Genomic DNA, 24232 nt, shown 5'->3' with positions numbered 1-24232 from the left:
AATGACGTTCACTACATTACCAAAGGAAGGAAAAAAATAAAATATCAAACAATAATGAATTTAATTTTAATTTTATTTGATCGCCGACACATTGGTGTTTTGCAGAGAGAAAAGAAGTCCGGTCAGTTGATTCTGATGCTTCAGGTCGGCAAGAAATCAATTGATTAGTCTAAATGAAATTTTGTTTGGTCCAGATAATCAAAAAGGGCGTCTTCGGTCGTTTCTAACCGTTCACTGAGGCGAGCCGAATTTCAAATATCTTTTTGAATTTGAGAGAAATCTTTTTACGATCCCAGAAGCGCGTATGTTTCCTTTACAGTTAGTTGATTGAATGTCTTTCCTATATAAGGGCAATCCCAAGTAATCTATGCTGGTCATCTTCGCCGCGGAAGAGAGCTCATCGCTCTTGCAAGAACAAGAGCAATCCATGGATAGTATTGAGGTTGAATCACGTTCAGTGAAGATCCATGGCGAGGAAGAACCGCCCGGGGAAGCTTCAGGCACAGCTCATCAGATAAGCCAAGGTAGTTTACTTGCTTAATTTCAATACCTTGATTTTCAATCTGGGTGAATGGATTTGTGGAATTCTCTTTTTTGTATGAGGTGTCTTCCTCCTTTATTTCTGTTTACGTTGTTTGCACGCAGAAAGTGTTGATTGTGAGGTAAACTGAATATACAAATGAAAATGGGTTTGGCAAAGAAATCCTATTGTACTCATTTTGGAAAGGGGAAAGAAATGGGTTGATATGTTAGGTTATCTGCTTCACTTTTGTTTCGTTTGTAGAGTGAACCAGTGAAATTGATAATCTTGTTGGATAATTCATATGGTCTAAAAAATTTAGTGTATAGAATCTGACTATTATTATAAGATGAGTTTGATGAGATTTTTGTTTTTTTTCTTGTTTGGTTTGTCTAGATTCATGGTTTCAAGCAGGTTTCGTCCTCACCACTGGTGTGAACAGTGCATATGTACTGGGGTATTCTGGCACAGTGATGGTACCCCTAGGTTGGATAGGTGGTACTATAGGTTTAATTTTGGCTGCCGCTATATCACTACATGCTAACGCTCTGCTTGCCAAAATCCATGAAGCTGATGGAAAGAGACACATCAGATACAGGGACCTTGCTGGCCATATATACGGTATGTCTAAGATTTGCCAAGTTTGCTTTCAATGCCATATTTTGTTGCTTTCACCCTCTAGTTTGCAACTTTTGAAGTTAAAAGCTAGCTTTTGTTTCCTTGACCAACTTTTAGAGCTGTAATGCTTAACATTCTCATTTCTTCAACTTCTGGTTTGCTATAATATAATGTACTGAAATTAGTAGTGATATAATGGAATAGTGGTTAATAATAACGTTAGTTACAGGTAAGTTTTTTAAATAGTGGTTACATTCTTCATGTCCTATTCTTCGGCGTAATAATTGTCCAACCTTCTAAATTTCAGGTAGAAAAGTTTACTCACTTACGTGGGCATTGCAGTACATAAATCTATTCATGATCAATATAGGATTCATCATTTTGGCTGGCCAGGCTCTAAAGGTAGGTAGTTTTAAAGCAATTCTCCTAGTATGTCATTCTTGTTAGGAGGCTGCAAAAGCAATAAGATGTTTTTACATATCCCTTTTACTCTAGGTGTATGTGGATATATATTTTTATCCTTTTATTTTTCTTGTTGTTGTGATGCATGTGTCTTAAGAACATGTTCCACATTATCAAACTTGTATTGGCATATTGAAGAAATATGCAATATAAGGTTATGCTTAAGGTTTTGTCTTTCTAGTGAACATGTTGATAGACTCTCATTACCCCATTATAATTACCAAATTTCTCAGTGGCTAACCTAGTGAAGCACTCTCCTGATGGATATTAGTATGTATTTCTTTTATCATATTAGAATACACAAGCTGTTGGCCAAGCATCCAGAAACACTAGAGTTTAGGTTCTCTATGCACATGGGTATATCCACCTCTCATGGGGTGTTAGTCCCCAACACAAGCTTGAAGCATATAATCCCATCTTCAACTCTTTTGACATGTACCACATCACTTTTTAGATCTTTGTCTACTACTATTTCTAATGTTTTGATCTCTCATATACCAGACTTTAACATCATCCCACACCTCAGCTTTTTTACCCCTTTTATCTCGTGTCTTGAATACAAAGATTTAAGTATACTTAGGATATTAATTATCTGACAAAAGATTGAGGATGATCATCGATTGTTTGCCATAAAAGATATACATTGACAATGCATTGTTTGCGTCTGTCATTTACTCTTTTCAGATAACATTGGGCTGCTTAAGCCAGATGGCTGAACCAAGTTCTCCCAAAACCTCTTCTGGGGGTTGCCTCCCTGCCAGATGTTAAAAGATTGATTTATCCTTTGTCCTCTACTTGTTAGAAGTGAATCCCTGTCCAAATGGAAGGCTGGTATGTGAATCATTTCCCTTTGGGAGTGGGGGATGGGTGGGGGAGGGAGAATCATGCATGCCATGCCTTTGTCTTATCTAGCCTCTGATTTGGTGCACAATTAGGCTGTACTCTCTCTATTCATTTTCCAAGTTGCGTCCTTTAGACTTTGTCATTGTGCAATATGAGAAGGTTTCCTAAGCAAGTGGCATGGAGGAGCACAGAACAATGAGGGGAAGCAGAACAGTTTTGTACATATGAGGGTATCTAGGTCTTTTCATATGACAGTGAAAAAATGCTAGCATACTCTCTCTTGGTGGCTCAGAAAACCTTTTCCAAAAAATTCTTCATCAATATTTTGAGAAATAACAGGCTTTAAAGTTAAGATGGCTCCCAGATTCGATTATAATATCCACAAATGATAAACTTTCTCTTTTATATTGTGGATTTTGCTGCTTCATTACTTGCATGGTTCAGATCCAACTTCCTAACCTGTTGCGCTAGGGACTTTTGTCCATCTTATATTGCTAGAATTTTTTTTAACCTATTGATTTGATTGGACTATTGGCATTTGTATGTTCAAGTGGCAAGTCCTTTTTCTTCTTTCTTTCTTTCCTTCTCTTTTTTTTTTTTTTTTTTTGTGGGAGAGTAAGGTTTCTATAGGTCAGATTCTTTGGTACATAACTTACTGATGGATCTTTCAGTAGTAATGTGTAGGTGCAAGCTAGAACTCATTTTGCAAATAATACTCCTCGAAAAGAGACTGTTCAATTTACAGATGGATATTTGAGTAAAGTAGTTGTATAGATCTGTTTGGTAGAAAATAAGCAAAGTAAAAAGTAATGGTTCCAATGGGCTAGCATTGGCACAATGATTAAGTTGCACTATTGCAATGTTGGGTTTGGGTTCAAACATGGAAACAGCCTCTCCTGCAAAGCATATTGATCCTCCTAGACCCTGCTGTTGGGGGGAGCCTTACGCACTGGGATGCTCCCCTTTTTTTTTTTTTTTTGGGAAAAAAATAAAGTAATGGTTCCCTTTAAGACTTGATCTTATTAGGCTATTGTTTGACCACCCCCTAAAGCCACTGCTATCTTTTAGATGAATTGAATATCTATTCATTGTTACTGGTTCCTTCTGTAGTGTTGATGATCAGTTATTGTTATCTTGGTTCTTCTTTTAATCGACCCTATTGATATGCAGGCTGTCTATGTTCTGTTCAGGGATGATCATGTCATGAAGCTTCCCTATTTTATTGCTATTTCTGGGTTGGTTTGTGCCATTTTTGCTTTTATGGTACCTCATTTGTCGGCGTTGAGGCTCTGGCTTGGAGTTTCAACAGTGCTTAGTCTAATATATATCATTACAGGATTTGTGCTGTCACTTGAAGATGGTATGGATATTCCTTGCCTTAATTGTATCTCTTGGAAGAATGTCACTTTAATTTATTTCTATTCCTTGATATTCTTTTATATAATTGTTGTCTGAAGAAGGAAAACTATGTCATTTTCAGATCACAAGTTATTGCTGAAATAATATCAGTAAGAGAAAATATGTCACTGTTGATTTATATTTCCTTAGATGTTTTGTTAAATATATTTTAAAGTAACATATTTGAGGACGTAGAAGGCAAGGGGATCAAGCTACTCTGCAGCCATGAAATGCAAACTGCAAAGAAAGTGCAATCAAGGAACCCACATCATTGTAAAAGGCCAAAAACCCTAAAAATACAGATGCACTAGCCAAATCACCCATTATAAGTTTCTCCCCTCTTGGTGCCAAGTCTGCAGTTTGGTTTCTGCAAATTATCTTGGCTAAACCCCAAAAAACATACTTTCCTGAGTTTTTTTTTCAAGCTGCCCACTTAAGTTGGGCCAAAACTCTTGTCTAGCACTTAAGTGGCAAAAATTACATGATGCCCCTACTGGTCATTTTGAGAAATTTCAAGTTACCCACTGTTAAAGTTTGACCCTTTAATTGTCAAGTTTTTCAAGTTTTGAATGTCAATGGACCAAAATACCCCTTAGCACTGTAAATGACAATAATACCTCTCACTCACCCCTTTGACCGTACTTCTTCTTCTTCTTCTTCTCTCTCTCTCTCTCTTGATTTCCTAGCGATGGAGATGATTTCTCTTTCCTCCTCTTTGTGTTCCACGTGATCGTGACACACTTCTTCACTCACAGATAAGATAGAGAAAATGTTATTGGTTCTTCGGTTGACTCCAACCTAGTAAATAATTAAATAGAATCTTTTGGCGTGAAGCTGTGATGGAGTATTAACTTTGAAATAAAGATCTCAAATAGAATTTTTGCCACTAAAGTGGGCTGACAAGAGTTTTGGCCCAACTTAAGTGGGTAGCATGAAAAAAACTTTGCTTTCTTCTATTGGTTGAATAAGATTCCTAAAAGTTAAATGGAATTGTTCAAAAATAAATGCCTATTTCTACTCCTGGTTGGGAAAAGCCACCTGCTCAGAATCTTCTCCTATTCCCTCTTGTTGAGGGTGAAGGTGATTTTTAGCATGACGCCACCAGAAACTAGCTTATGACCTCAGTGGAAACTTATGTAAAGGATTCAATATATCCATGGTAGACTTCAGAATCTTACCGCAACAGAATCATATGCTTACTAACAGCACTTAAGTACCATGGATTATCTATGTGGTCCAGAGTAACCAAAGATAGGGCAGATGTAGGTACTCATGTACTTCAATCCCTCAGAGTTGGGGGAAGATCTAGAGATTGTGCTCCAAGCTATTAGCAAAAGGACTTAAAAGTAGAAACTAATCTCACAATTTAGAAAAGGCACTATTGACGTAACCCAGGGTCTGGTTAGATTTTCCAGGACCCTCTTTAATAAGAACCAGCAAATAATTGAGCACTTAATATGGTTAGGGTTATGTATGGTATGGTTTGGAGAAGAACCTTGAGTAATAGTTGGTTAAACAAAGCTGAACGTGATGGGTCTGGGTGTGCTATGGGATGGCTAAACTTACTAGTTAACTTATGGGAATATTTGGATGAATAGGATTTGTAGGAAAAAGTATGGGATGCTCTAGATGGATGGAAAAAAAGGGAGGGAATATCCTAAGGTACTATGGAATGGTTTTGGTGAAGATAAAGGTGTGGGAATCCCTAAAGATCTTAGCGAATGGATTAGGGATAATTTGGATTAATAAAGATAGGATGGAGAATGGGGAGGGGAAGAAGTTTAGTCAAATAATTTAGAGACAGATGGAAAGGAAATTTAATGGGATCTTGAAGAATTCTTCATGGTCCTTTTTCTTCATTCTTTCTTTTCCTTCATTTCTCTCTTTTATTTTTATAGAAAGAAATGATTGTAGTAGAATGACTTATTGATCAATGATCTCAAGCCCTCTATTTATAATTAAGTGGAAAGTATACTATTACAAGGAATAGAATTTTACATGAATACAAACTCTAATTTAACTCCTATACAAACTCTAATTGGACTCCTAATAGAATCCAACACTCCCCCTCAAGTTGAGGCATTGATATTAGTCATGCCCAACTTGCCTACAATAGGAAGGAAATCTCTTTCTTTCAAACCCTTAGTGAAAACATCTGCTACTTGGTCTCCAGATCTTATAAAAGGCATGCAGATAAGCCCTTGTTCCAACTTTCCTTTGACAAAAAACCTGTCAATTTCAATGTGCTTAGTTCGATTATGTTGCACCGGATTATTAGTAATACTAATAGCAGCCTTGTTGTCACAATATAACATCATAGGGTTTGGAACTTGGACTCCAATATCTTGCAGCAAACCTTTCAACCATAGTAGCTCACAAACTCCACGAACCATAGCTCTATATTCAGCTTCAGTACTAGATAAAGCTACCACATTCTGTTTCTTACTTCTCCAAGTAACTAAATTATCTCCAACAAAGGTATAGTAACCTGAAATTGACTTCCTGTCTGGAGATCCAGCCCAGTTTGCATCAATGTATGATTCTACTTTTAGATTATTAGTGGGTGACAAAAGTATTCATTTTCTAGGAGTTCCCTTCAAATACTGTAGTATTCTGATAACAACCTTCATATGAGCTAAATATGGATCATGCATGAATTGGCTCACTATACCTACAGCATAAACGATGTCTGGCCTGGTGTGGGACAAGTAAATAAGCTTCCCTACCAGCCTTTGGTATCTTCCTTTGTCCACTGGTTCTCCCTCTTTTCCTTTAAGTTTAGCTCCAGCTTCAATAGGGGTATCAACTGCTTTACACCCCAACATTCCCACTTCTGATAATAGATCTAGGATATACTTTCTTTGGGATAGGAATATACCTTTCTTTGATTGAGCCACCTCAATCCCTAGAAAATACTGTAACTTCCCTAGATCTTTAATTTCAAACTCTTTGCCAATAAAGTCCTTCAATTTTTGAATTTCTTCACCATCATTCCTTGTGATGACAATATCGTCTACATAGACAATGAGAAGTGTGATGTTAGTACCTGACTTCTTGACAAATAGTGTATGATCAACATTGCTTTGCTTGTACTCCAATAAAAGCCATTGCCTTCAGGAGGCGTCCAAAACAACATCTAGGAGACTGTTTTAACCCACAAAGTGACCTCTTCAATCGACAAACTTTACCTGCAGTATTGTCATCGGAGAAACCATGTGGGATTTCCATATAGACCTCTTATGTTAACTCCCCATGTAAGAAGGCATTCTTTACGTCTAGTTGGTGCAAGTTCCAGTCTTTGTTCACAGCTACAGACAACAAAACTCTATAGTGTTTAGTTTCACAACAAGGGCAAATGTCTCCTGATAATCAATCCCATAGGTCTGGGTAAACCCCTTTGCAACTAGTTTAGCTTTCAACTTGTTGACTGATCCATCTATATTTTGTTTAACCACAAATACCCATTTGTAGCCCACTGGTTTTTTTCTTAGAGGAAGTGTAACCAGCTCCCAAGTGTCATTTTTCTTCATTGCCTGCATTTCCTCTACCATAGCTGCCTTCCATCTCTTATCAATATAGGTTTCCTGCCAACTTTTAGGAACATATACAGATGACAGAGAGGATATAAAAGCACGGTAGGAGTTAGACAAAAAGTTATAAGAAACATATTTAACTATGGGATGTTGAGTACACGATCTGACCCCTTTTCTAACAGCAATAGGAAGATTAGAAGAATATACCTTAAGGGGAACAGTAGAATCTAATTCTAGAGCAAGAGACTGAAGTGGTGACTTATCACCTTTCTCCACCTGCTTTAGCCGGTTGTATTTCTTCCTCTGATAAGTCTGTACCTCCTTATTCTGGTCAATTTGGTTTTGAAAGACCCCAACAGTGTGTCTCACAGGAGTGGTCTCCCCCTGGCTAGGTTCTTCACATGGTTCAGAAATCGAAGGGGGAGGATTAAAGTCCTCAGGTATACTGGCCGAAGTCTCCCCCTGGTCAGGAAACTCTTTTGGGACTCTTAAGTTGTGTTGGTGTGTGATAGGAAGATCTAGAGTCGGAAAGAACACCTCTTCTCTAGGACTCTCCCCCTGGAGAGGTGTATAGTAAGGGCAAAACTCATGAAAAATTACATCCATGGATACAATGGTTTTCCTGGAAGGAGGATGATAACATTTGTACCCGTTTTGAGTAGCAGAATACCCCAAAAATATGCAGCGTAGGCTGCGGGGAGCCAGCTTACTCTGGTGGGCTGTGATTCTGGCATAACACACACATCCAAAAACCTTTGGGGGAATAACAAAAGAAGAGGCTCCCTGAAGAATTTCATTAGGACATTTAAAACCAAGTATCCTACTGGGTATCCTATTCATAAGGTAAGAAGCAGTGAGTATAGCATCACTCCAGTATTGGTCAGGTACATTCATAGCAATCATAATGGAACGGGCTATCTCTAAGAGAAGCCGATTCTTCCTTTCGGCAACCCCATTTTGGGCAGCCGTATCAACGCAACTGATCTGATGTATTATGCCGAGTCCAGAGAGATATCTTTGAAATTCACCATCAATATACTCTATGCCATTGTCACTGCGAAGGATCTTCACAGTGGCATTGAACTAAGTTTTAATCATATTATGAAAATCACGAAAACATCGGAAAACCTCATTTTTTTGTTTTAAAAGATAAATGCATGTAGAACGAGAGTGACAATCAATAAAAGTAACAAAGTACCTATGGCCAGTAATAGACACACGTCGACAGGGACCCCACACATCATAATGAATTAGTATAAAAGGAATAGGTTTTTTATTATGAAGAGAAGGTAAATAAGTAGAACGAGTCTGCTTCGCAAAAATGCAGGCTTCACAAAAAAAATTATCCTCATTACAAGAAGAAGTCAAATCAAGAAATATTTTTTTAAGAGTTCCTGAGGGGGGTGGTGCCTATGGTGCCACTGATGAAGTCCATTGTCTAGTTTACCACGTCCAATCTCCTTCCCCGTGACTAGATCCTGGAAGACATAGTAAAATGGGAAAAAAGTCACTTTACAATTCAAGTCATGTGTAAGACTACTGATAGAGAGCAAGTTAGTAGAGAAAGAGGAACATGTAAAACTTTAGACAAAGAAAGTGATGGAGAATGCTGAATGGTCCCTTTTCCAGCAATAGAAGAATAGGAGCCATCAACAATTCGAACTTTATCCTTTCCAGAAGTTGGAGAATATTGTAAGAAAGAGGTGGATAAACTTGTCATATGATATGTGGCTCCTGTATCAATGATCCAAGGAGTAGAAACTGAAGAAGCTTGAAAGCCTATAAAAGTTTTACCTAAAGTAGCAAAGTAGGAGTTGGTATGGGTAGTAGAGGAAGCAGTGGTCGAAGCTGTATCGGCAGTAGAAGCAGAGTAGCGAACTCCTCTTGTGAAAAACCAACGTCTGCAGAGGGTGTGGTGGAAATTGTCTCAGAGAGATTAGCCTTTGGTTTGCCCTTTCTTTGTGCTCGTTTTTGCTCAAAATCAGCAGGCTTCCCATGCAGTTTCCAACAATTTGCCTTAGTATGATATGGTTTGTGACAGTGCTCACACTTGACAATCTCCTTAGCCGGATTAGATTTAGTGTGAATAGACTGTAAGGCTGATTTCTCCATAATAGGAGTATGAAGCATGGCTAATCGACGACTTTCCTCACACTAAACAAGAGCATAAGACTGTTCTAGTGTAGGAAAGGGAGAACGACTTAAGACTTGCAGTCTAATCTGATCGTACTCCACATTCAAACTTGCTAAGAAGTCATATACCCAATCTTATCAATGTGCTTCCTATAAGTAGTCACATCATTTGGGTTAGTGGGATGATAATCCCCATAATGATCCAACTCCTGCCAATGAGAGCGCAAAACATAATAGTGGGCCATAGTCAGTTCCTTTTGGGTAGTCTCATAAAGCTTCTTTTGTAACTCACAAACCTGTGCATCATTCCCCAATTGTCCATAGGTTTCAGTAGTAGCCTTCCAGATTTGGGCTGCTGTATCAAGTAATAGGTAACCCCGGGCAATATTTGGAATTTTGGATGCATGGAATTCAAAAGGAATGACATAATAAGAGAGTCATTTGATATCCATTTATCCGTAAAAATACCTGCGGTAGTAGGTTTGATAGTGATGCTCGTAATGTATCCAACTAGTCCTCTTCCAGCAATAGTCAGGTAAGCAGAGCGAGACCAGATCAAATAATTTGTTCCATCAAATCTCACGGAAAGAGAATGAAGAGTGGGGTAATGTTCGGAGCCAGTGGGAGAAGGAGTACCATTAATAGTTGTCATGTTGACAAAATTGTTTGCTGTTCTTTTGTCTTCACCCTTTAGAAGTAACAGAAAAGTCGCAGAATGCAATAGTTGACATCAAAATATGGTTCGGTCAAAGGATGGGTCTAGTTTGGTTTATTAGTTTTTTTGGCTAATAGAAACAGAGACAAAAAAATCTAATCTAGTTCTGGTCGGTCTGGTCTATTTCATCAGGAGAGATATGAAAATATGGGTTTTGACATCAACATATTGTTCATATGTTACCTGTGAAACACGATGGCGATGGGGATGGAAGCAGGCGACGGCGATGGCAACGGAAGTAGGCGACAACGACGGCGAAGGAAACAGGCGACGGCGATGGCGAAGGAAGCAGGCGACGGGGATGGCGACGGAAGCAGGCGATGGAAGCAGAGTGTGATGGCGGAAGTTGCGACGGAAGCAGCCGATGGAAGCAGAGTCGAAAGCAGAGTCGAAGATGCTCGTGAGAAGCAGCAGGAATCGTGGTTCTTCTTCTCTTCTTCTTTCCTTTCTTTTTTTCTCTTCTCTGGTCTTCGAGGTGGAACTGAAACAATAGTGCAGCAGTGTGATGGGTTTGAAAAGGGAAAAAAAATTCTGCCAAACGATGGTTGCAGAAATTATGGTTTGAAGAATTGATTTTTGCGATGGTTGCAGAATTAGGTTGTAGAAGAACAAGAAAAAACTGCAAAGGGTTTTGGAGAAAAAAGATAATCTGTGGGTTTATGGGTTCGAAGAAAGAAAAAAAAAATAGAAGAAGATCCTAAAAGATAATCTGCTGTGGGTTTATGGGTTTGAAGAAAGAAAAAAATAGAAGAAGATCCTAATCAAACTTAGGCTCTGATGGCATGTAGAAAGAAACGATTGTAGTAGAATGGCTTATTGATCAATGATCTCAAGCCCTCTATTTATAATTAAGTGGAAAGTATACTATTACAAGGAATAGAATTTTACATGAATACAAACTCTAATTTAACTCCTATACAAAGTCTAATTGGACTCCTAATAGAATCCAACAATTTCTATTTTTTTCCTTCTTCTGCGATTCTTTTTTTTTCTCTTCCTGTGTTGTGCCGCAAGAATCAAGAAACAGAAAGTTATTTAATAAAAAAAAAAATCCCAGAACAGGGGAGAGGGAGTGTCGCAGAGAAAAAAGAAAAGGGAGGAGAGTTCTACTGCCGCAAGGGGAAAAGGGGAAGAAGGGAGGGAGAGGCTGCTGTTGTAGGTGGGAAAGAGGTCTGCGGAGGGGCTGGAATGAGACTTTCTTGTGATCGCAGGTTGCTGTTCAGAATCTTGGAGGGAGGAACAATTTCACTGGTTGCCGCAAGGCTTTGGAGAGGATGAAGAACTTCTGAAATTGCAGAAAACAGTAGCACAATCCAGCTGCAGGCCTCCCACCTTGGGAAACCCACAACTCTCTCTCAAGTCTTCCTTCAACTCAAATTTTTATTCATCAAAAACTGAGTTGCCTTACAACCTTTGACTTGTATTTATAGATAACATACTAAGACTCCTGTGTGAACTTTTACAGAATACCCAACTGACTTCCAGTTAGGATTCCTTAGGGGACCACCACTAATTAATAAATTAACTTCCACTCAAACTAAAATTCTTAAATAACTCATAAACTAGGATTCTAACTGACAAAAGAAAAGTAGGAAAGGACTCCACAAAAACAGCTGGAATTATTCCAACTAAATAAGGCTCAAACCAGGGGTAGATAATGACCAAAATACCCCTGTATTGGTTCGGGCCCCCGGGCTTGCCGCAAACTGCTAGCGGGTTTAGGCCCCTCTTGGGCTGTCTCTGGCTGGTTACATCAACTACATTTTCAAATCCCTACAACAAAATAACATGATAACAAAAGTATAATCAGTACTCAACAGATGGTCCTTTATACTTAATGATCAACCATTCCAATGTTCAGAGGTTAGATTTTCCAGAAGAGCAGTACATCAACTATTTCTAAATAAAGGGGTGACAAATAAATTAACTACCTAGTCACCATGGATGTGCTGATAATGGGCCTCTTTGGCCCCATGAAGTGGATACTTGGGCCAATGCTGGTTGGACTGGGCTCACTGAACCTTTGTTTTCTCCCCTTTTTCAATCTAACGTCATTTTGGCTTCTCCAGCCATAGCTCTATCTATGCCTCCACCCCATAGACCAAGTATTTGTGTTTCAGATGTGGACGAATGTTAAATAGGTGACAAATAGAAGTAAGGGCTCCGTTGAATCCTTCCCTCCTTGCAAAACCATCAATTGCAATAATTAACGTAATGTACCTGGCACTGGAGTCTGGAAGCACCAGAATTAAGATATCTGACCATAGTGGCTAAATAAATGCAAACAGGTGAAAATTTGATGATTGTAACTTACAATTCTTTACATAGAAATTCATCCCCAAAAAAAAAATTCTTTACAATATTTGGTGACAATACTCTGCTTTTATGAGTTTTGTGCATTCCGCTGGCTATTTGCTAAAAGAAAAATGAACGTGGACTGGATGGCTCAAATGGGGTGATAGTTTTACCAAATAATTGTCGGATATCTTTGTTTTGATGTCTTTGAATAATGGGATTATGTGAATCATGCAAGATGAATCGGTAGATATGGGTGTATTTTATTTCCTTCCCAGTTGAACTGGTTTTGTATCTCCTGAATTTAGGTCACCTTTCAGTTATTTTCTTTTGATACTAATATGTAGTTATTATAGAAATGCTCCCATACAGGCTAAGTGGCTTAAACAGTTTCTCTGATTTATAGGTATAAAAGCTCCAGCTAGAGATTACAGCATTCCAGGTTCAAGTGGAAGCAGGGTCTTCACTACTATTGCTGCAGCTGCAAATCTTGTTTTTTCGTACAATACAGGAATGCTTCCAGAGATACAGGTATTCCCTTCCCACAATCTTTTATTTTCTAGTTTTTGGATGAATGAGAAAACCTTTTATTTATATAAGACTAGTTACACTTAGAGTCATTATTGATAACTTATCCTTGCAGGAATGATTCCTAAATATCAAATTGAATTACTTAACTTGAAATAGAACTAGAAATAAGTCCAAACAACTACTGAACACTAGAAATAGTAATAACCATAAACATAAATTTGATCTTCCTTAACACTCCCCCTCAAGCTGGAGTATACAAGTAACCGAGGCCCAACGTGGAACCCTTTCTTTGTAATGTAGGCCAAGCAGTTTGATAAAATTATCTACTGGTCGATTAGCAGTAGAAACAGATAGGATAGAGATTAACTTCTTCCTAACAACATCAAGAGCACAGCAAAATCCAACCTCAATATGCTTTGTCCTCTCATAAAACATAGAATTGCTGGCAATATACATGGTATTATGGTTACCAGAAACACCTGCATAGGCTGAGTACTAGGAAAACCTAACTCCTAAAACAATGACTGTACCCACATCAGTTCTGCAGTAGTGTGTGACGTGGCTATTTATTCAGCTTCAGCACTAGACCTTGCAAAAGTAGTTTGTTTCTTCCTTTATCATGTAACTGGTTACCTCTAAAGCTAGTTGCCACCACAAAAAAGGGAAAGCAGGTTCATCCCGAGAAAAAAAAAAGAGAAAGAGTTACCTTGCACGAAGATATGACAACCAGTTGTAGACTACCAATTGTCATCAGTGCAATCAGTGTCAGAAAGCCTTGGCAATTTAGCAGTTCAATTATGTGGATAAATAAGACATTTTCCAGAAGAACATTCTAATACTTTAGGATATGACAATTTGCATTTGGTGGATTTTCTTTGGTGTATTCATAAACTAAGTTCACTCAATTAATGAGGGATATATCCCATTGAGTAATAATAAGATGAATGAATTTGCCACCTAACCTCCTGTACTGATATACATTTATATAAATCGTCACTCTCAGTGGACTAGCGTTTAAAAATCAAGACATATTTCCATTGGGATAAACTAATATTGTTATTGGAACCAAGAAAATACTTGAGAACACCTAAGTCTTTTATCTGGATATACTGTTTAAAATAGTTTTAACTTGAGTTATGCCAAGATGATCATTGCTAGACGTGAGATGTTATCTACATAAACTACCTCTACAACTACATGGAATGGCCAAGTAACATTTTTGAGAACCCAAACTTAGTAAATCATTGAGATGAACTTATCAAATCATACTCTTGGAGATTGTTTTAACCCATAAATTGCCTTAATAAGTCGCATAATTTGGTACAATCTCTCCCACAAGCGCATATCTAGTAGGTTGCTCCATATGAACCTCCTCCTTTATTTCATCATGAAAAAGTTTCTTGCTATCATTTGACATTAGGACCAATCTATGTTGAAAACCAAGGAAATTGATCCGAACAAACTCAAGTGTGTAACAGTAAGAAGGTCTGGAAGATAGTCCATATCATTAGTCTAAGTATATGCACTTCTTGGCAACCAAACAGGCTTTACCACTCAAGGAACCCCCCAGGTACATACTTGATATTATAAACTCCATGGCACTTAGACAAGATCCTTCCCAGTAGGTAATGAAACTAGAGTCCAATTATGTGTGATATAACAACGCATTCATTTTCAGTGTCCATGACATCGTTCCAATTATGGTGGTAGTGCTTCATGTGGAACAAAGTTAGTATAGAGAGAACAATCAAGGGGTATGATAATGGTGAAGTTGGGAGAGGGAGACATAATTTTGAAGGGGTATACAATGAGGGACTTATGGGGCCATTGAGCATAGGATCAACTAACTTCAGTGGCAACAACAGGTAAGTCAAGAGAGACCTCAATATTGAAATCAGATTGAGAAGAAGGAGGTATGGTTACCTTTGTAGTGGATAGACAAGAGAGGGACAATATGAGACGAAAAGTGCAAATAGGACAGAGGAATAGCGGTGGAGATGGATACAAACATGAAAAAAATAAGGCAGGGGAGGGAATGTGTTTAGGGGCACAACTACACAAGTAGAGCAGGAACTAAGAGGAGCTTCATTAGAAGAATGAGGGGCTTATGGGGCTTTTGAGTATAGGATCAAGTACCTTATAGGCAGAAATAGGTAAGTCAAAAGAGATGTCAGTATTGAATCAGATCAAAAGGCAGGAGGTATAGTGGGCTTTGTAGTGGATTGCAGCTTTGAGGCATTGGGATTGGCAAGAGAGGGATGATCTGGGAACAAAGGTGCTAATAGGAAAGAGGAATGGTGGTGGAGACAAGCTTCAACAAATATGACAGTGGAAACAATAGGTTGGGGCACAAGCAGATGAGGACCTAGCAGATCTGCATTGTTCACATTATGTGGTATAGAAAACTAAGGGGCATTCTCAAAATAGGTCACATCAGTTCCAATCATGGTACAAAATTTCAGTCAAAATCACCAAAATTTTGGTTTTTGAAAAAAATGAGACGAATCTGGGTGGAATCAAAAGAAACTTGTTAGATTTCGCAAGTTTCGAGCTTCCGCAAGGCTTCCCTCAAACAATTTTTTGGCTGGATTTCGTGATTTCAACCTTTGTTCTAAATCAGTAAATCATTTGTTGACAATTGTGGAAGCTTGGGGGGAAAGGTTCCAGGTTTTGACCGAAAAGTCGGTCCAAACCCCACCATGTCTCGATTTCTTGACTGGTCCAAACTGGCCTTGAAACCAAGATTGTGATCCTTGGTACCAATAAACTATTTGATTGAAACTGTGTCAAACATATATACTATTTATAGGTCCTAGAATATATAAAAAAATTACCCCGAGTAGACCAGTGAGAGTGTTTATCAATGGTAAGGTACAATACATAAACCACTCAAGCATGACCGAGGATACATGATGATGAATTAAACAAAGGATAATAAAGTAAGAGAGTAGAAAATGGGGTTTTATTATTTAAAACAGACACATGATATATAATTGATAAGGTAGCAGGTAGTGAGGACAACATCACACCAAAACCTTTTGGGAACATCCATGTGGTGCATAATAAACCAGTCCACTTCTTGGTAAATGTCTATTCTACTATTCAGGGCCTATGATTTTATTGTGGAATGTGTAAACAACTAGTTTGATGGACTTGATGTGAATAGAGTTAACCCCCCCCCCTTTATAATTGGGCCTAAAACTAGGACCAAAGAAGCCAATCCAAAGCTGGTTGAATCCCCCTCAAGGGCATTTTGGTCATTTTTCAGGCCTTTTGGGGCTCAATATTGGTCGGGATTGAATCCCCTTGATCCAAGGGTTATGGATCCAATTTATTTATTTATTTTTTTTGCGTTAGTAAATTTTGAGTTATGAAGGGTCCAAGTCCATTACAAGTAAGTTAGTTTTGGATAGGATAAGATTCCTTATCCAAGGGAGGTTCTTATTTTTTAGGAGTTTGTTTTGTTTAGGGAGTTCTTTTTTGAGTTAAAGTTGTTGCTTGAGTCCTATGTTATCTTAGTTACATTGTGCTTTTAAGATTAATTTAAAGTGTGTTTTTGTAAGATTCCGATCTGAGGTTTGAGGTCTTGTAGTAATTTGATTATATTTTGAGCGTTTTGGTTTGGAGTTGGAATTCTTATCTTTTAGGGATTCCAATAAGGCTATAAATAGCCTATTCATGCAATGCAATTTTCAGTTTTGATGAATAAAGAATATTGAGTATTTATTGCCTGAGTAGTTGGCAGGGTTCCTTTGAAGGGGACCTTGTGGTTGTCTATTGAGGTATTCTAATCTTCCATCCTCCTTTGCAATCAAGCATTCAAGTAAAGCAGTCCAGCACGGCAACCTCCATCCACAAGTAAGTACAGCAGCTCCCCGCCCCTTCCCCCTTTCTTGTGCAACCCTAGAGCCCTTCCCTCACCACCGTAGCTTCCCTGATATGTCCTTAATGGATAGGAGTCCATAGGGGTCATCATCACTCAAAGGATAAGAATGAGAAATATCAGATGGTTGGTCTCTCTGCTACCCGCATAGACTGTGTGCTACCGAGTCACCTGCCCCCTTCTCCTCTTGTTTAGGCGTAGAAAACCTTCCCAACCCTATCTCAGATGCACTTTTTCCCTTCCTCTTTAATTTCAGTCCAACCCTAACCCCTCCCCTTGCAACGTTAGCTTTCCCCCTTTCCCCCTTCTTCCCTGCAATACAGAAAACCCCTCCCTGTTAAACCCTGATTCCCAGCCCCCTTTAGGCCTCTTCCATCCTTCCCTAGGATCGCACCAAGTTGTAGAACATACTCCTATAGTTACTTTCCCAATCAGACCTATTTTCCCTAACTTGGAATATTTTTGCAACTTATCTTCTTCTTTGAGATTTCTGCTGAATTTTTAAAACCCTAGGTTTGATAAATTCCAGATCTGAACTACCGAGTACTGCAGGATTTTTGAGCCCTAGAATCACCTAAAACCTCCTGTTTCAACCTCCCCCTTCTCTAAAAAGAAAAAAAATTCCTGGGCAAACCCTAAGTCTAAGAAAATTACTAAAATACCCCTAACCCTTGACCTGGTTTCCATCAACAATTGCCTGTGATAGAGAAAACTTAGTGACCTTTGTTTGAGCGGTACTTCAAATTATTAACAGAATGGAGAATCTTGATTGAAATGTCAAATTGAGTTCTGATTTCTTGATAACTTTTAATGATGTGAGTTTGGACTTTGATAAGTTAACCCAAGTAGAATGAGAATGATCGTCCACAAAACTAACTAAATAAGAACCTATCTGCTTCCAGATGTGACACAGACCCCAACTCTTACATGCACATTGAAAAAAAAATGAAGAAACTACTAGGTATGTTACAGGCAAAAAGGACAGACTGTGATGTTTGCTCAGTTTACAGATTCACATTCAAGATGAGATGTAGATTGACAATTAGGAACCATTAACTGATGTTTAGGTAGAGACAGGTGACCAAGACGTAACTGCTGTTGCATGATGGAAGGTGCGACAATGGAGGCAGCTGCAGTAAGGTCCCGTGAAGTTCAAGTTCTAAAGGTCATCATGTTCAAGTCCTCATCAATCATCTTCTTTATCTGAAGGTCCTGAAAGACACAACAAGAAGGATAGAATGCCACTGAACAGTTGAATGATTCAGTGAGTTGACCAACTGATGAGAAAATTAAGAGGTGGCATAGGGACATTAAAGGCATGGGAGAAAATCATAGATTATCTGGGGAAACTGATCCATTACCATTGACCTGAGTAGATGACCCTCAGCAAGGATAATATTAGATGATCTTGAATGGAATTTTTGTGGAAAAAAATAGAGGCTTGACTTACCAATCATCAGGGGCAGAGCCAAGATTTAACATTGGGAGGGAGATTTAAAAAAAATAAAGAGGAAAAAAGAGAATTTCAAAAAAAATCGGGGGGGGGGGGGGGCCATGCTCCCCCCCCCCGTCCCCCAAGTGCCAATATAGCTCTGCCCATGCCAATCATAGGACAAGACACACCAGAATCAATAAGCTATTAGGTAGAAGAAGGATAAAAACTGGGTAACCTTTGTTTGCTACAATCACAGTTGAGGTAGATGCTGTGGCAGCTTCAAGGTTTGAAGGCACTTAGCCAGTAGGTTATAATTATCATGGAACACTGTAGATGACTTACTAGTGTAGAACATTGACTGATATCACTAGCTAGTATATCAGTTGAGGTGTCAGTCATGATAGCTTTAGCAACTTTATTCGCCAATTCAGGTTTTCCATGTTTCTTATTGTGTTTGCACCAGATTATTTGGTTTTGTCATAGTAAGTACATTTGGAGGTAGTCTTATCAAAGGATTGATAGCTATAGTTCATCCACCATGACCATGACCACAACCTTCAATATATGATGGCCACGGCTGGCAACAAAATTGAATTGTCTTTGGAAGTAGTGTCAGTCATAGGTGGATTAAGTAGATGATTAACATGAGAGAAGACTTCCTTGAGAGTTGGGGCTTTTTCCCTGGTAAGTAGATGACTTTTCATTGACTGATAGTCCGTCTGTAGTCCAGCCATAAATTTCACAACATGAAACTCAGCGAGTTATTCTTTTTACTGATCCAAATTGGTGGTAAGTGGATGATGTATGTGGGGTTCTTCAACCGTTCCCTTGGAACTATTAAACTAGTTATTGAAGGATTTAGCTTCTAGTTGGAAGTTGGAAACTTTCTCATAAAAATCAGGCATACTGGAGATATACGTTTCTCAAGAAGCTTCCACACAGGTCAGTCCATACATCCTTAGCAAGTGTGTGAAACATCACATTAGAGTCAATAGTTGGCTTAATACTTTTTCAAAGCAATATTTTAATAATACAGTTCTCACGCATCTACTCATCATAAGCTGTAACTCTTGCTGGATCCTTAGGATCAACAATGGAGGATCATTCGTAATGTATTTGAGTTTTCCTTTAGCATGAATAGAAGGTAGCACAGGCCTGACATAGGTAATAACTTGAAACTCTAAAAGAGAGTTGATATTAGTAATCTGAGCTTGGAGATTGTCCTTGAGTGGCTTAAAACCAGTGATCGTTATAGTTTAGCAACTGCAAACACGAAAAGGAGCAAGCAAAATTGGCAGCAGCAACAGTGGCATATAATCAATTGGGTCCTTAATCATTGCCAAATCATGTTTGATAGTACTCAATAAAGGCAACAGGACAGTTACCAGTAGGCTTAGGGTTTCTAAACCCAACCAAACCAGTAGTGAGCAATTGGCAGAAACCAGAATCAGATTAGGTTTTATAAATCCAATGATCTCAGCAGTAGGACAACCAGTAGAATTGAAGTCTGAAACCCCATCAACAGCAGGGATGCAAATTGGTGTTGGAATACCCAACCAGAGTTAAACAAACCTGATAACATCTGCTGTTGAATAAACTAGACTCATATTAGGTTAATATACCCAAAGATCCAGCGGAACTAGGCTCTGGAAACCCCAGTAATGGCACTAGGAAAAAAATAACTCAGAACTAGGGTATGTTTTAACAAACTCACAATAAGATGAATCAAGTGTAGTGCCTGAACCAGGGAGCTTAAAAAACTCACAGAAGTTGGAGGGGATCAATTGGAGTAATACTTGAAGACATAAAACCTTCAAGCATAAGGTAGATCAAACTTGCTGCCTTTAAACAAACAATATGATCCACTAGTTAGATCAGAAAAAAGAATATTAGTGGCTTCAGTTAGGATCTGTGTCAAATTGAAAATCTATAACCAATATATGACTTCTGGTAGTAGTAGTAATAAAACCATAGTTTGAAACTGAAACCTTCATCTAGGGTTTAATTCTCAGTAATATGCTGTCAGCATGGAGTGCTGCACCCTTTGAAGAAGATCAACCTCTGATGACTCTCAAACCAGAATTGCAGATCACAGTCAACCTAATGGTTGAACTCTGATATCATGTAGCAAAACAAACACTAACTACCAGAACCAAAGGAGTGAAAGGAGATGGAGGATGTGAATTATAGAAAGGGAAAATAATCATGCTGGTACCTTCTTACAACCCTTCACAATTACAGCAAACAGATTCCTAATTGTAGTAGGAATCATTTCTAATTGCAATTAAAATTACATAAATAGAATTAAACTACTGAAAACTATCACTAGAAATAGCATTACCAACAAAAAGAAAAAAAGAATTAGCAATAGCAATTAACAGAAATTTTGATCATCCTCTACAATTATTGTGAATTGGCATGATGAATCTGATATGGTTAAATCATGATTTCCTGAAAGTTGTGTTTAAAATATTTTCTCAATTTTGTGTTAAGTGACCGATATTATTGTGGGCCATAAGGTCTTCAAACTAGTAGTATTATAATTTGTTTTCAAGAAAGCATCCTTGGTTGCACTTCTACAGACCCATACACCTGCTCACTATGCTGCTAGTTGCCTTTCGTCATTTACAGTTTGCTTATGTTGAAAGTTTTTCTCAGTCTATTGCGTTGGTCATTTCCCTCCATATATAGTCTCCATTATTTGCATTCATGCTTATCAACACAAAACTTGGTAATCACTTGTGTATGGTGTTCCCCTAATACAAAGCACCACTTCCATTGGTTTCTTAGTCAACTATTAAGCTGGCTTTTTTGATTCTCAATTTTTATTCGTTTGTCTATGTGATTTGTAAATATGGGAAGGTATATTTTCTAAGCTTATCCTGATAAATTTATAAATATTTTGACAGCCTATGGGATATGTAAGTTATGGAAACTGTAACTTTATTCATCAAAAGAAAGTTCTCTGCCTATGGATAGCTTTCTATATATTTTGGAAACAGAATCTGTCTTCTTGCTGAGTTTCTATTTATAAAACAAAAATAAAGTGTTACAATTCATAGGGTTAATTATTTTGCTCTTATAAATATTAGCACTCACTTCTGTTACTTTCTCCTTGAAACAGGCCACTGTTAGAAAGCCTGTTGTTAATAACATGCTGAAGGCTCTGAACTTTCAGTTCACAATTGGCGTAGTACCAATGTTTGCGGTAACCTTCATGGGCTATTGGGCTTATGGATCGACAACATCTACCTATCTCCTCAACAGTGTCACGGGTCCAGTCTGGGTGAAGGCAATGGCCAACATTGCTGCCTTCCTGCAAACGGTCATTGCTTTGCATGTACTCTCTCGCTCTTCCCCCCCCCCCCTCTCTCTCTCTCTCAACTCTTCCTGTCGTTTGCTTGTGGATTAATTGCTTAGGATGTCCTGCATACAGGTCTTTGCTTGGTACTTTGTTGGTTTCATTGTTGGATCAATCTTTCCACTCTGATCTTTATATATGAAACCGTGGACAACAACAACAACAACAACAACAAGCCTTGTCCCAACTAAATGGGGTCGGCTACATGGATTCTTGCCCTCCAATTAGTTCTGTTCGAGGTCATGCTAGATACAAGGCCTAAGCTATACATATCATTTCTCACCACTTCTCCTAAGGTTATCTTAGATCTACCCCTAGCTCTTCTAGTTCCTTCAATATGGATTATATCACTTCTCCGTACAGGAGCATTTATAGGTCTCCGTTGAACGTGGCCGTGCCACCTCAAACGACTTTCTCTAAGCTTATCACTTATGGGAGCAACTCCCAAACCAACTCTAATATGATCGTTTCTTATCTTATCCATCCTAGTTTTGCCACTCATCCATCTTAGCATCCTCATTTCTGCTGCACTGAGTTTATCTATATGATTCTTTTTAACATATAAATAAACTCAATGTAATTAATAATTACAAAGTTAGTATACAACAACAACAACAACAACAACAACAATAAGCCTTGTCCCAACTAAATGGGGTCGCCTACATGGATTCTTGCCCTCCAATCAGTTCTATTCGAGGCCATGCTAGATACAAGGCCTAAGCTATACATATCCTTTCTCACCACTTCTCCTAAGGTTATCTTAGGTCTACCCCTAGCTTTTCTAGTTCCTTCAATATGGATTATATCACTTCTCCGTAAAGGAGCATTTATAGGTCTCCGTTGAGCGTGGCCGTGCCACCTCAAGCGACTTTCTCTAGCTTATCACTTATGGGAGCAACTCCCAGCCCAACTCTAATATGATCGTTTCTTATCTTATCCATCTTAGTTTTGCCACTCATCCATCTTAGCATCCTCATTTCTGCTACACGGTTTATCTATATGATTCTTTTAACAGCCCAACACTCGCACCGTACATCATAGCTGGTCGAACAACGGTCCTATAAAATTTTCCTTTAAGCTTTAATGGAATACGCCGATCACATAAGACCCCGGACGCACCTCTCCACTTCATCCACCCTATTTTAATTCTTTGGGAAACCTCATCTTCCAAATCACCTCTTTTACTTATGATTGAACCTAGGTACCTAAAACAATCACTCTGAGAAATCTCTTTATCGTCAAGTATCACCACCCTCATCATCTGGCCGATCATGACTAAAGTTACAAATTAAATATTCTGTCTTCGATCTACTAAGTTTAAAGCCTTTTGATTCCAAAGCTAATCTCCATGATTCTAATTTGGTATTAATCCCCACTTGGGTCTCATCAATCAACACAATATCATCTGCTAAAGCATACATCGAGGGACCTCATCTTGAATGTCTTTGGTTAATTCATCCATTACCAGTGCAAATAGATATGGGCTTAAAGTTGACCCTTGATGTAGCCCAACTGTTATCGAGAATTCATTACTTTGTCCCCCCACTGTTCTAACACTAGTCACCGAACCATCATACATATCCTTAACTATATCTATATATTTACTTGCAACACTTCTTTTCTCTAGTACTTGCCAAATTAACGCTCTAGGGACTCTATCATAAGCTTTTTCTAGGTCACTAAATACCATATGAAGATCTTTCCTACATTCTCTATACCTTTCCATAAGTCTCCTAATTAAGTAAATAGCCTCCGTTGTAGATCTTCCTGGCATAAACCCAAATTGGTTCTCCGTAACTGTAGTTAAGTGTCTCAAACGGGTTTCAATTATTCTCTCCCATAATTTCATCGTATGGCTCATCAATTTAATGCCCCTATAGTTATTACAACTTTGAATATCTCCTTTATTTTTGTAAATTGGAACCACAACACTTCTACAATATTCCATTTTAAAGTTGTCGGCTAATAATGTAACATGAGATATTGAGAATACACGTTACTCTTTTTACTGCTTGAGTTTTAATAGTTGCCCAGTCACTAACTTTAGACTCTTGCAGATATTTGCAAGTCCAACATACGAGTACCTGGATACCAAGTATGGTAGATCCGAAGGAAGTGCATTCTCAGTTGAAAATTTATCATTCAGGGTCCTGGTAAGAGGTGGTTACTTAGGTATTACTAGTCTAGTGGCAGCTCTAATGCCATTCCTTGGAGATTTCATGAGTCTTACTGGGGCCTTCAGCACATTCCCTCTCACATTTATACTCGCTAACCATATGTACCTAATGGTGAAGAAGAATAAGTTGAATACATTGCAAAAGTCGTGGCACTGGCTCAATATATGTGTTTTTAGTTGCATGTCTGTTGCAGCAGCAGTTTCAGCCTTCAGACTTATCATTGTTGATTCGAGCACTTACCATTTCTTTGCCGATATCTGAATGAAGCCTCTTTTTTTTCTCCTAATGAAGTCTTTCAAGAAATATGCTGTCTCTCTCTGTCTCTCTC

The 24232-nt window shown here is 38.4% G+C and overlaps 1 protein-coding gene across 1 annotated transcript; it reads left to right on the top strand.

Moving 5' to 3' along the window:
• Window positions 1-24232, top strand: LOC149022632 (putative proline transporter 2). Its single transcript, XM_089150643.1, has 7 exons — window positions 1-524; window positions 917-1141; window positions 1446-1540; window positions 3614-3803; window positions 12924-13048; window positions 21491-21706; window positions 23785-24232. The coding sequence occupies exons 1-7, from the start codon at window positions 368-370 to the stop codon at window positions 24163-24165; spliced, it is 1389 nt and encodes a 462-aa protein (XP_089006769.1). The 5' UTR covers window positions 1-367; the 3' UTR covers window positions 24166-24232.

The sequence above is a fragment of the Hakea prostrata genome, chromosome 3 (assembly GCF_041222555.1).
Source record: "Hakea prostrata isolate BN-2017 chromosome 3, UWA_Hpros_2, whole genome shotgun sequence".
NCBI lineage: Eukaryota > Viridiplantae > Streptophyta > Magnoliopsida > Proteales > Proteaceae > Hakea > Hakea prostrata.
The sequence above is the reverse complement of the archived record's forward strand: the minus strand, read 5'-3'. Positions and strand labels throughout refer to the sequence as shown.